Source organism: Lynx rufus, unplaced genomic scaffold (genome assembly GCF_022079265.1).
Source record: "Lynx rufus isolate CCGP_SWC_20201006 ecotype Redwood Valley unplaced genomic scaffold, mLynRuf1.p SCAF_20, whole genome shotgun sequence".
In the NCBI taxonomy this organism is placed as follows: Eukaryota; Metazoa; Chordata; class Mammalia; order Carnivora; family Felidae; genus Lynx; species Lynx rufus.
In genome coordinates this window covers 8091035-8105666 of record NW_025814835.1, presented here as the reverse complement: position 1 = coordinate 8105666, position 14632 = coordinate 8091035, and the positions used below count along the sequence as shown (strand labels likewise).

The following is a 14632-nucleotide window of genomic DNA, read 5'->3' as shown; positions in this document are numbered from 1 at the left end:
GGATACTTCAAATATTTTTGAAAGCTAATTTAGGACTTGAATATTTTATTTGTCAAGTGATTTTATAATACTTTCCATCTTCTTTCATCAAATGTAGTATTGGTGCCTAAATAAGTTATTTGATTTTTAAAAAATTAAAAGAGAACAAAGGAAGAAAGGATTTGTGAGATGAAAAAGAGAGGGTACAAATCTACTCACATTTTTCAAACATGGCAAAATATAAAATATGAAAGGTTTCCAAGGAACACTAGGGTTCCTGTGCTCACTTTTATAAATGATACCTTTCTCTTTATGCCCAAGAGCGGGAAAGCTTTGGCATGCTTCACAATTTGTAATCATTAATTCGAACCAAATTACAACCAGAAGTTTAAATCACTCTGACTACATAGATCCATGATTCAAATGGAGTGTGCACAACATAGAAAAAGAAAGCTCAGAAAAATATCCCCGAAAGAACGAGCATAAGATGATATAAGATTCTCTCCTGTCTATCTGTAAGATCACTCACATGCAGAGACTTAACCCCAGGGCACAGTCCCAGTCCCTATGCCCTACTGTATATAATTTAAGAGAACAAGTTGCCTAGAGCTTGTCTTAGTCCACTCTCCATTAGCTTTGTGACCCTACGCCAAACACTTAAATTCTCGAAGACCTTACTTCTTCACTTGGGAAACACTACCGCTCTCAAGTGGTTTAACACCATTTGTAGCACTTCAGCAAACAGCAAACTAGAGGGTGTTGTTTCTGAGCTCTAAAGGCCAAAAGTTGACTCTCTACTTACATCAAACCTTATTATATAAAATAATCAGTTCTACCAAAATTAAGAAAATATATTTTAGCACAAATATAAAATAAGACCCAAACCTATTTTACTTACCTCAGTTACAGTTACCTGGTTAACAAAATTGCTGAAATCTATCTCAAAATGTTTTTGCCAATTTCTTTAAACACTTTCACTTGACATTAATGGCTATACCTCTATAGTAACTTAGTTTGGATAACTTCAGACGTATGATAGTGAATACAAAATACAGAAAAACATAAAATAAATACTATTTGCTCTTTCTAATAATGTTTAAAAGAATAATTATTTATAAACTAGTACACACTAGGCACACATAATGGAATATTCTATTTTCACCAGCTATTGTATTCATGCTAATGTCACATACAAAATAATCATAGTAGGAAAAACTAATGTGGGGGGATTTGCTTTTTAACAACCAATACCTAAGTTTTATTTAAAGAATCAATACTAAATTTTTATACCAAAAAAAAGTGTTCATTTTCATTATACTACAGCCCAGTGTCCTGTATTACTAATACCTGAGGAACTAGAATCTCACTTATATTTTCTTTCTAACTAAAATATACGGGTTCTTAGACCCACAGGGTTGAAATTTATTTAAACAAAGTATATCATTCTCTTTCTCTCTACCATCATGCAAACTACAGTCTCCCCAGGTTTTTCCTGGGGTTACCATATGCCCACACTCTATCACTATTCCTACATCAAAACTATTTTTCTTCCTAAAAGCCTCTTGGATATATCCCTGCTTTAACTGTCCTTGGTCTACTCTTCATTCTATAAAAAAACTTGAGGGGCGCCTGGGTGGCGCAGTCGGTTGAGCGTCCGACTTCAGCCAGGTCACGATCTCGCGGTCCGTGGGTTCGAGCCCCGCGTCGGGCTCTGGGCTGATGGCTCAGAGCCTGGAGCCTGTTTCCGATTCTGTGTCTCCCTCTCTCTCTGCCCCTCCCCCGTTCATGCTCTGTCTCTCTCTGTCCCCAAAAAAATAAATAAACGTTGAAAAAAAAAAAAAAAAAACTTGAAACTACATCACACAAATGCCAATACATATTTCTCTAATGTCGACTGTAATGTTTCATGCATTTGACTCAGCTGAAATAGCTCTATAACTGTATCTCTACAGCTATGATATCTTACCTCTTCAAATCCAAACACAGGTTCAGCTCTCTTAGCTAACCCCTACCTGGTAATTAAACTTTGGTCTTTGTTCCACACTCCAAACAAACCATGCCTCTTCTGAATATCTAATGCCTTCAGTATGACATATGTCGCACGCCGTCTTCTCAGTATGCTTCATGTTCTCAACTACACTTTCAACCCCTGTAACTGGGTACTGAATCTTAAGACATATCTGAATATCTTTTCAGCTCCCCGCAAATGTGTGCATACATCTAAAAAAGATTAATCCTTTAAAGCCCATTTCAATTGCCACTTCTTATACAGTATCACTTTGTATTTCACCATTCCCTCTAATGTAACCTCACTGCACCCTGACTACAACATCTATCATGGCACCTAGCACATGGCTTTGTCCTGAAGGAGTGTAACATCACGGCCAACAACTGAACTCTAGAGCCAAACACACTTCTGGACTCAAATAGTTCTCTATCAGTTACCAGCACTGGAGCCTTGAACAAGACACTTATTCACTGTACGCTTTAATCTTTCCTTTTGTAAAATAGCAATAGTAAGAATGACCTTCAATACTTTAAAATGGTTATCAAGGTCTCTAACGTGGCATTAACTGCACAGAACGGATAATGACCCAGCAACAGCACACAAAGCAAAAGACAGTGCTTTCCTTAGAAAGACAAAATGAAAACACCAACCAATAAACAAACTGCATCTCTTGCCGTATCTGGGAAATACACAAAATGATGATAAGAATAATCAGATACACTTATTGGCAAGATTTAAATCCACTGAACTGATATACCTCACCATATTCTTATACTTAAGAAAGTATTAGTTGGTCTGGGTATGACAGCTTAGGTTTAGAGTAACACTGGAAAAATGAATAAACTCTCCAGATTTTTTTTCCTGTTGGAAGAAAGACATACAATATCTCTGGCATGGCAAGAAAAAGATGACAATTAGCAGAATTGGGGTAATGAGACTATTTCTGTGAGTAAAAGACAATTTGGTGAGTAAAAGTCACCAATACCAAAGCTCTTCTACTTGGAATCCAAAAGAAGAAAAAAAGAGTTGACTGTAAAAATTCCAACAGATAACTGTCTTTTAAGAAACTACACAAAATAAATCTTACATAGAACTATAATGAGAATTCCTTAAAAAAAAAAAAAAAGAGTTCATTGGTATTTTTTTCTAAAAGAATACGTAATGTCTGAACACAAGCAAGTTAAAGACTTTTATGTTAACAGAAGTGCTTCTATTTTAATAATGATTACAATAAATATATTTCCAAAATTTTCTCAGAAAATCTAGTTTCCCGATCTATAAGATTTGTTATGATTAAAGTTTCTAGTATATATTATACAAATATATTTTTATTATTATATATTTTATTTACTATTATACATTATTATCTCATAAAATAGAAAAATGCAAAAGTACTTAAATCCTCTTGCATAGGATAAATACAACTTGGTATCTACAAAACAGCTAGGATGACTGAAAATTAATGAGAGCAATTACTATTTACTGAGTACCTACTATAAGCAAAGAACTGAACAATGTACAAATTACAGATAGCCCTTTTAATAAACACAGGAACCAAGGAATCACTTTTAAGCACATACTAATGCTGCCATTCTGGGAACTAAATAACTAATTAATACAGCTCCTTTTTGCATTTAATTATATTATTTCTCTTGTGGAGACAAAGACATACTATTTCTAGCATGGAAAGGAAAGCATGACATCTAGTGGACCTGGGGTGATTACTCCACTTTTCCAAATAAAGCTTCAGCTCAGCACTAACCACAAACTCTTCTGGGTCCAGGGAAAAGGATGACTCCTAAAACTGTCACAAAAAGTACCAGTGTTGGGAAACCATAGGAGGTGGATCTTAATTATGAGATGAACTTTATTACTGCCTGGTAATTACTTATTATTCTCATATTACTTTTGCTCCTGCAAGCAGGAAAGCCAAGGTCCTGTCTTCTTATTAGGGTTTATGATGCAGTAATTGTTCCAAAAACACTTTATGATTTTGTGTAATGTTTTCCACTTGACAGTAAATGATTTTGTACGCTTGTAAAACAAGTGAAACCTAGTCTCAGTCATATTTAGGAATACTTAGTGTGTCTCAAACTTTTTAGAACAAAGTAACTTATGAATGAAAAGGAGAAAGAAGGCAGGCAGGCATAAATTTCAGGTATTGCAGATAATCAAAACAAGCTTCTACCTGATGCAAGTATTTAGAAATGTGTTTACAATCTCCAGTACCAGGGTGCCTGGGTGGCTTAGTCGGTTAAGTATCCAACTCTCGATTTGGGCTCAAGTCCTGATCTTGCAGTTCATGAGATCAAGCCCTGCATCAGGCTCTGCACTGACAGCACAGAACCTGTTTGGGATTCTCTCTCTCCCTCTCTCTGCCCCTGTCCCACTCGCACACACATGTGACCCTCGCCTCAAAATAAACATTTAAAGATAATAATAAAAAAATAAAATAAAATCTCCAGTACCAAACTGGAATCATTTGAATGGGTCCACTTTCTCCAAATGGCTTTGTCCTTAAGGAAAACTGCAGAGTAATCAAGTTTTATGATCATATAGGATCTGTTATATTACTACTGATAAACACTTTTAAACTTTCATGCTTCCGGTTCTTTTAAGTAAGGTACAAAAAAAGGTTGTAAATTCATCTAAAAGGACATTCAGTGCAGCTATAGAAGTACATCAGTCCCTAACTATGCACAGACAGCAGTTCAAATAAATCACAGCTATTTTAATCATGACCTTATATTCTGAATACAGTCTTATCCTGTCCATCCACTATGTAAATTCAAACTTCCAGAGGTTCAAAATGAAGCACTAATGCATTCTTGTGGGGCCTCAGTGGCTCAGTCAGTTGAGCGTCTGACTCTTGATCTCGGCTCAGGCTATGATCTCACGGTTCGTGGGACTGAGCCCCACACTGGGCTCTGTACTGACGGCGTGGAGCCTGCTTGGGATTCTCTCCCTCTCCCTCGCCCTCTCTCTCTGACCCTCTCCCCCCACTCACTCTCTCTCTTTAAAAATAAACATTAAAAAAAAAAGTTTGAAGCACTAATGCATTCTTTCAAAGTACCATTGTTTCCACGGTGGAGAGAGAACTTGGATCTTGATCTTGGCCGGACAACCTAGATGGAGCCCTCCAAAACTTGAATGAATCATCTAAACCTGTGACAACAAGAAAACTGTCAACATGAATACATCTCTCCTCCTTACTGGAGCAATTAACAGAAAGAATACTTGTTGCAGGAAGCCAATCAAAAACCAAGAAAAAAAGTTCGCCTAATTTTTATTATTCTTAATTAGTTTATATAAAAAGCTTGTTTCACAAGAATTTTAATGACCATTAGTGGACTTTGCTTAGCTTAATCTAATACAATTTAGCAAGAGCACCAGCTCCCAAACTTTAATGTGCCTAAGGATCATAAAGAGCTACTATTAAAGCAATTTTCTTTTTTTATTTTTTATTTTTTTTTAAATTTTTTTTTTCAACGTTTATTTATTTTTGGGACAGAGAGAGACAGAGCATGAACGGGGGAGGGGCAGAGAGAGAGGGAGACACAGCATCGGAAACAGGCTCCAGGCTCTGAGCCATCAGCCCAGAGCCCGACGCGGGGCTCGAACTCACGGACCGCGAGATCGTGACCTGGCTGAAGTCGGACGCTTAACCGACTGCGCCACCCAGGCGCCCTAAAGCAATTTTCTATTGCCAGAGATTCCATTCCCGCAATTTGGGGTGGGAGCCCTAATTCTGCATTTGTAACAAGCTCAAAAAGACCTCAATGACAATGGTTCCAGGACTAAGCTCTGAGGAACAGTGATCCAGGGAAATCCAAACAATGAAATGTGTCACTTTCCTAATAGGGATATCTATTTAAAATGTTCAAAAACTTCATTAAATATCATTTTCCTCTTAATTCCTGAACTGAGCAGAAAAGCCAACTAGAAATTCAGACTTAAGTATTTGGGGGTAAAGGAACTATTTCTGAAATTCACTCTTAAATAGTTCAGAAAATATATATGTATGCATGTATATAAGTATATAAATAAATGAATTTTATTTATGTACATATACACATATACACACACTTGGCGTAGGGGAACAAATATAGTAAAATGTTCACATTTGGGAACGCTTGTACTATTCTTGCACCTTGTCTGTAAATGTGAAATTATGTCAAGATTTTTAACAATTACTATTAAAAATCCATTTTAAAATAAATACAACTTATTTTTAAAAATCATTCAATTATTTACTATTATGAGACAAAATTATTTATATGTGCTAAGATCTTAGGAAATCCAAAAGAATCTAAAAATAGAAATAAAAAGGTTTCAATAAGATATTTTGATAAATGAGTACCAAACCAAAAACAAATAGCTTTTTGATGTATTAGCAAAACATGTAAGAAAATTTAGTATGAAAAGGTCTCATACTTGATTGCCTGGGAAGAACCACCTTCCAAAAAGTTTAAAACATCTAACAGAGAAAAAAAAACCCATAAAACTTAACTGAAGGGCATGAAGTAACTTATAAAACATTCATAAGATACCAAAAATGGTTTCCATGAAGAATTTATAACATAGGAAAATGCTTAGGCAATGTGTAGTGAAAGGAGGAAACACAGAAATGTACATAAGATATGAACACAATCATGTAAAATAAACAAAAGCTAGAGAGAGAGAGGACTGGAAGAAAATACACCCTAACATTAACAAATGTAATCTCTGCACAGTGGGACCAGAGGTCAACGTGTACCTTTCATTATTTTTTAAATATTTTCAGTATTATTTTTCAAATATCAAACACATAGATTTTCAACAGTTTTTAAAAAGTTAGCTTTTGTAAAAATAAAAATATAATGTACTTACCATTGAAATCACTGCCTTCTGAAGTTCCATCAAGAGCAGAAAATTTCAAATCAAAAGTATACCGTCCCAGGTAACAATGTTTTACCATCTGATTCAAATGTTCATAAAAATGACAGTGATATAAAAGAGCCTGAAGGGCAGGTTTTCCTACGAGCGATACGCCAGAATCCTCATCGTGGACACAGGGGCCCTGTAGGAAAGGGAGAGAAAAGGAGACACTGATTTATAACATAATTTCTTCAGAAAGACCTGCTACATGCCCCACATTCTTCTCAACGAATCATATGGGTCCTTACACTTGCCTCTGTCCTTCCGCACTCAAAACAGCATGACCTAGGGCTAATTATTACATAGTACTATTAAGTTTTTGCTGCCCAAAAATCCTTTCAAGGCAGAAGGCTGATCTATTCCACCTCCTGAGAGATAACCATTTAGTATAAAACATTTCTCTGAAATGGTAGTTTTAATCAAGTAATTACATACTTGAGCCACAAACACAATAAAAACAGTATTTTTCAACCTACACGGTAAAAAATAATTGTGCGAATATCTGAAATAATGTGTCCAATTATGTTCCAAATTATTTTTTGCACCTATCGATGTGCCAGATAAAAATGAAAAAGACTCATCGCTACCCATGATAAAACTTGCTTGCCATGTTACTTCTCATTGAATTTACCACACCAAGGGAAACACACAGGTACACACACACACACACACTTTCCATCAGGAGTAGGCTGAGAAGAATGGGCCATTATACAATTTTAATCTCTCTGCACTTTTTTCCAAATAATTTTTTGCTCTACCACTCACTACTTTTCCTGGAATATCCAATGGCAAAAATCAAGCAGTCAGGATTCACTTCAAGTGTGCAAATAATCCTATCACTAGCTCATAAATATTTCCATTTTTGGAAAATGATAACAAAGTTATGATTTTAAAAACAGACCGTAAGAGAAAGAAAAATAAAAAACAGAAAACAGAAATCTAAGTGCCACCAGGAAAGGTATGGTCAAAACATATTCAGTTTATCATTAACTGTGAAATTTGTGTTTGGGTCCCTTTTCTCATGCCTCCTCATCACCAAGGAAAAATGGATGTTAAAACTATCCAGGAAGATCAAATAATTCACAAGTTAAAGGTATAATTACACCAATAAGATCATTTCCATTAACCTTTCTTTTTCAGGATATTATCATTATAATCAAACCTCTTCATTATTAATACCTTTTATAGTCATGAATTTGTTACTGTTGTATTCTAATAAACCTACCTAATACCGTGATCTTATTCTTTATCAACAGAGCAATGTACATGTTTAATAAGAAATAAGACTACTTAGGAGAGCCCGGGTGGCTCAGTCCATTAAACGTTCAACTCTTGGCTCAGGTCATGATCTCACCGTTGTGAGATCTAGCCCTGCATTGGGCTCCACACTGAGAGTGGAACCTCCTTAAAATTCTCCTTCTCCCTCTCCCTCTGCCCCCACTCTGCTCAGGCTCTCTCAAAAAAACAAAACAAAAAGAAAAGAAAGAAGATTATTTAATGAGCAACTAGCACATGGTGGTCCCTGTGTAACTTGAAATTTTGAGGTCTAGAAGAAGCAGGTAAAACAGAAAAGTGCAAGAACCGGGTCATGTGGCTGTTTATTAGCCATGGTATACATTTCAGGCAATATGGCCTTTTCATGCATTATCTTATTTAATTAGCTAGGATGAAATAATTCATCCCAAACCACAAAGCCAATCCTAACATCCACAGCTTCAAACTTTCTCTTTTAAGCAACCTATACCATTTTTAAAGTTTATTTATTTGAGAGAGAGAGAGAGAGACAGATATTACCCATGCACACACAAGCAGGGGAGGAGCAGAGAGAGGGAGCGACAGAGAATCTCAAGCAGGTTCCGTGCTACCATGGCAGAGCCCAACACAGGGATTGATCTCACACATTATGAGATCATGACATGAGCTGAAATCAAGAGTCGGACACCTAACCGACTGAGCCACCCAGGTGCCCACAACTTATAACATTCTTAAATGTACAAAACATGTCAAATACAGAAGAGATTCGCAATAGTTGATTAACATCACAAATTAAAGCCCTCATTATAATAATTCAGAGAAGGAATTAACAACCAAGATGAGAACTATAATTCAGCTAAGTTTACTAGCTTTGCTATAACTACTTAACAAACCTTAATAAATCAATAAAATGAAATTATTAAACAAAGTAGGACAAATACTATTTTTCTAAATATATTTCATAATGATGCCCAGAACAATTTTTAAATTTTATTACACAGATTATATAAAATTTCCACTTTTGCAAAAATCATACCTATATAATTGCTTCCTGGATAAGTTATACCACAGTCCAAAATTCATAAAGGTTTAACAAAAATAGGTGAAAGAATATAAACTATATAAATCTCAAAAACAAGCCCTTCAAGAGCTCGAGGCTGATGATTATACCATCTGCTAGAAGGAAGGGTGTTACAAACCTGCTGTCTTCCTAAAATCCACCTTTTCTTCAGTTACAAGTATTTTCAAAGTGAGAAATCATATGTAAGTGATATAGAACTGTAGTAGTTATTATATAAACATGTATAATTATCACAGTGATAAAGAATCGTGAGCATGACATTTATCCTTCAATTAGTACACAGATAGTCTCCAACTTACAATGGTTCAACCTACGATTGTTCTACTTCACAAGGGTGCCAAAGCAATGAGTGCTCAATATAAACCATACTTCAAACTTTGAAGTCTGAGCTCTTCCCGGTCTAGCGATATGCACCGCGATACTCTCATGACTGGGCAGCAACAGGAAGCTGCCGCTCCTGGTCAGCCAGCAGTCACAAGGGTTAAGTGACTGATACGACCATCCTGTACCCACACGACCGTTCTATTTTTCACTCTCAGTACACTATTCAACACCTGATTATCAAATGGGCTTTGAGTTAGATGATTTTTTGCCCAACTGCAGGCTAATGTAAGTGTTCTGAGCACATTTAAGGTAGACTAGGCTAAGCTGTGATGTTTATTAAATGCATTTTCAGCTTCCAATGTTTTTAATTGAACAATGTTTATCAGGACATAACCCCATTGCAAGCCAAGGAAGATCTTTATTTTTAAAATGTGCTTTTTCTTGGGGCCCCTGGGTGGCTCAGTCGGTTGAGCGACCTACTTCGGCTCAGGTCATGTTCTCACAGTTCGTGAGTTCGAGCCCCGCGTCGGGCTCTGTGCTGACAGCTCAGAGCCTGGAGCCTGCTTCGGATTCTGTGTCTCCCTCTCTCTCTGCCCCATCCCCACTCATGCTCTGTCTCTCTCTGTCTTAAAAATAAATAAAACATTAAAAAAAATTTTTTAATGTGCTTTTTCTCTAGGCCTTACAAATATATTAAAAAAATATTTAGAAAGTAATGATAACAAGTCATAATAAGAGACATAATTTAAAATTCCATCTACTTAACAAGGTTTTAGAACCTGATTTTTTTCTTTGCCTATAAATCAGTGAAAAATTTTCAACCTACCAAGATTGTAGAAGTTAAATTAATTCTGATTTGAATGAAAAAATTAATATCCTAGAAAATAAAGACTAAGAGATAAAAATACAAGAGATATAAAGAGACCTAATATGGGACTCATATGACATGTGGAAAGATAGAACAAAGAAAACAGAAAAGTCATTTTTAAAAGAAATAAACATGAAAAAATATGTCAGAACCAGAAGATATAGAACATCTATATCTTCAAATTAAGGAGTTTAATGAGCACTACAGCAAGAGCAATGAAAAAGATATAAAACCATAAAATTCTAGGACATCAAAGATACAGAGGAGATGATAAAAGAAAAACTTGGCCGTAAAGAGGTAAAAGAGCCACATGGGGATCCAACTTCTCATCAGCAGAGGGGAAGTTAGAAGACAGTGAAGCAAAATTCTTATGAGGAATGATTTCAACCTAATATATGGTAACTACCCAAACTATCAAGTGCAATTTAAATGCATTTTCAAATATGCAAGAACTCATTAAGTTTATTGCTCATGCACTTGTTTTTAGGTAGGAGTATAATTATTTTGAAGATGATTTCTAGGAAAAATGATCCTAACTGAAGAGAAAGGATGATCAAGAGTTTAGAAAAACATGAAATATGATTTAGACTCACAATTCAAAAAAAAAAATTAAAGATAAAAACTCCAAGGGGGGAAAAAATCACCCAAATCACTTTTTTAAATTATACACACACTCAAACCTATATATATATACATATATATGAATATCAGAAAATGTTTCCTCTGAGCATCAGAGGAGTCATGGCACCCCAGTAAATGGCTCTGTAGTAAAGTACTAGTTTACAATTGTTAGAATCAACTCCTAGATAAATGAAGGCTGCAGAAGAGAATGTAAACATAATCAAGATTCGCAGAGTCAAAGTAGAACTAAAGCTGACAAAGATCGGCTTACGGAACATCTTACCCACAACTTCCTCACCTTCTAAATGGAGGGAGAGAGACATGATCCATAGGTCACAAGACCAGAAACGGCAGTGGAGAAACTAAGAACAGTAATAAACTAAGTTGGCAGGACACTGTTTAAATGAGCTAAATCCTGTGTATCAACACAGTAAAGGAACAAACATTATTGCAAACTACTATTTAGAGATATGAAGGTATTAAAATCAGTAGGAGGTAAAGCTGTCTCTGTGAATGAAAAGAGGCAGTAAAGTTCATTACAAGCTCTATCAGGTGCTTTAACTGTATGTATTTATTACTTTATAATTTTTTTTCTAAAACTTCAAACAACTCATTCAAAATATTTTCAAGTCCTCAAAGAAGACCAAATGATCTCGAATACATACATATTACACCATTATTTTTTAAATTTGATTTATTTTAACTAATCATTAAGCCTGAAACCCCTTTCTCCACATGCCAAAGCTTCCTAGTGGCAATGGCATGTTAGCAACAGAGCTGTACTCAGGGTACTAAAGCCAAGCCCAGCATATGCACAAAAGATGGTCTGACTCAGGCTTTCCACAGATGACTAATGGTACAAGGGCCAGAACAATGAAGCTTTTCATGCACACACAAGGCTCTGCTCCACAGATCCATCAGTAGTTGATGGGGCTGGCTTCTGGCACAGGGGGGAAATCAGCATGGTCTAACTGCTCTGTCTCAGGATGTCCATATCCTTACCAGACTTGCCCTCAGGTGAGTGCTGGGGCTGCCAGATCACCTGCAAAACTGCCAGGAACAGCTGAGAAGGACAGTATGCAAAAAAAGAAAACTCTTCAAATCACCAGGTGCCATTATGAATAAGTTTGCAAAGAGAAAAGCAAATTAATTATGTCACAGAACATTCCAATTAGTTTGAAAACATTGTTCTCAAGGATGCAATAAGCTAGAATATTAATTTAAAAACAGGTATTTTAGTCCTAGTGTCACAGTACTAATATACCCATTTAGCTATGGTTCAAAAGGAACTAGAAGCAAACTGAAAATTACATTTAAGAAGAGCAGAGAACAGGGACACCTGGCTGGCTCAGTCTGTGGAGCATGCAACTCTTATTAATATGGGAGTTGTGGGTTCAAGCCCCAAACTGGGTATAGAGATTACTTAAAATAAAATCTTTAAGGGAAAAAAAAAAAAAAAGAATAGAGAATATTTTCAAGATGACAAATCATTTTGATATGTAACAATTAAAGAAAACTGCTATAATGTAATTCAGAAACTGGAAAAAATGACCATAATTACATACAAAATCCTTAACTACAGATAAAATATGAATATAAATAAAATGATACTGCTTCTCTGACATCAAGTATTTATTGTTTTGCAAAATCAATACTTTATGATGATTCCCGATGAACACATTAAGAGATGAAAAATACGCACTGATAATTAACACATCAAATATGAAAATGATAAAAATGAGTCGACTATCTCTCTAGAACACACACACAAACACATGCGCAGACCGTTTCCTGCTACGTTCACTGTAAGCACACGGAAGTAACGACTCCTTCCTCCTGCCCAGGAACAGTGAACAGACGTAGAACCCTGATCTCATTTCTAAATACCATTCTCCATTAAAAGAAACCAGGGCTCTCTGATCAAAGGTCTGATTCCAGGCTGGGGCCGGGAAATTCTGGAACATCTTGCTATACCAGAAAGGAAGGAAGTGCTCAAAGACTGATGAAAACACATTAAAAGGACAAAAGATTCTTCATGAAGGGTCTCCTCCTAGTCAAATCTGGAACAATTTGACTATCTAAATAACGACAGAAACAGATTATAACTCATAAAACAATCTAAGAATCTTTGAGTCCATACTGGTGTAAATAAATAAATAAATGGGGCAGAAAAGAAAGCTCTTTCTTACATTAAAATATAATAAATGACAGAATCAGACAAAAAGAAAGAATGACATAATTAGAAAGTCATCATTTGGCAACCATTCTATAATAATTGCTTTAGACAAGAATCACAAATCAAGTTAAAACTAGTAGAAGAAAAGTTGATGAGAAATAGGTATTGACACAATCTCAGCATATCTCCCTTCAAAAAAAATTAAAAAAAAAAAAACAATGTAACTCCACATGAAGGAAACAAGTAGACTCTACCTTGACCAAACAAGCGAAGTCAGTATCACCAGTAATGGGGCAAAGAGTTTATCTTGTCTCCTGAGACAACGCACTAACAAGAACACGTCACTTCTGTGGCTTTTCTGTTAAAAAATGTATAACCTGAATCTAATCCTGAGGACAGATAAACCGAATTAAAGAATATTATAAAAATTAAATAGCCTAAACTCTTCAAAAATGCTAAGGTCATAAATGTTAAAGATTTAGGAACGATTTTAGCTAAAAGAAACTAAGTAGACATGACAACTATATGCAACACGTATTCCCAAACCAGGGGTGTTGTAAAGGACAACAGTGGGACAACTGGAAAAATTTGAATAATTACCTAATTTTGATAATTATTAGGGTTTTATAAGAGAATGTCTTCATTTTTAGGAAATTCACACTTAAGTGTTTAGGAGAAAAAGAAGCATTATGCCTGTACCTCTTAACAGTTCAGAAAAAAAATACCAGCAGGTAGAATTAAGGCAAATCTGGTATAATTAGAACATATGGGGAATCTGGGTACAAGGTACCGTTTCTGCAACTTTTATGTAAGGTGATTTTTGTTTCCAAATAAAGTTAAAAAACTAAAACATATGTGGACAGCTCAAAGTCCTATCCCTAATATGGAAAGGAACCAAATCACAAACAAGCGTACTTGCACCACAAACTGACAACTCACTGTATGTAAGTGTATGAAATTACCTTACGTTCAAAAGTGTCATACCATTTTCAAGAGGAAAGAACAACTTTAATGTTACAAAGTTTATGCATATGCTACCATGATCCTACTAAAATATTCTAGCAAGTTTCCCCGGATGTGTTTGTCTTCTCCCACATGCCATAAGCCCCAGAGAATTAAATCTGATCACCTGTGAATCTCCAAAATTTAGGTACTCAACAAATGTTTACAGAAATGAACGCAAACAAACTTCATAGATAATCCCTATCTAAGCAATAAATTTGTTATAAGCAACTCCAAAGTTCCATTCAGGTTGTTAGTGTTGCAGGGACATGGATTTGTGACAATGGTCCTCAAACTAAACCCAGAAACGCAATTTTCCACAAGCAAGAGTACTAACACCAAGTCAGACTGCAGAGTTTACAAGACATCGGAGAACAGCGAGCATGACAGTTTAGGGCCTCG

At 35.6% G+C, this 14632-nt stretch overlaps 1 protein-coding gene across 1 annotated transcript in view; it reads right to left on the bottom strand.

Moving 5' to 3' along the window:
* The window catches only part of RTTN (rotatin), a 169158-nt gene that overhangs the window by 55740 nt on the left and 98786 nt on the right, over positions 1-14632 (bottom strand). The window contains exons 33-34 of the mRNA XM_047086363.1: positions 6857-7046; positions 5061-5152 (exon numbers count right to left, since the gene is read on the bottom strand). Coding sequence (XP_046942319.1) covers positions 5061-5152; positions 6857-7046 — 282 coding nt within the window. The remainder of the gene's footprint in view (positions 1-5060; positions 5153-6856; positions 7047-14632) is intronic.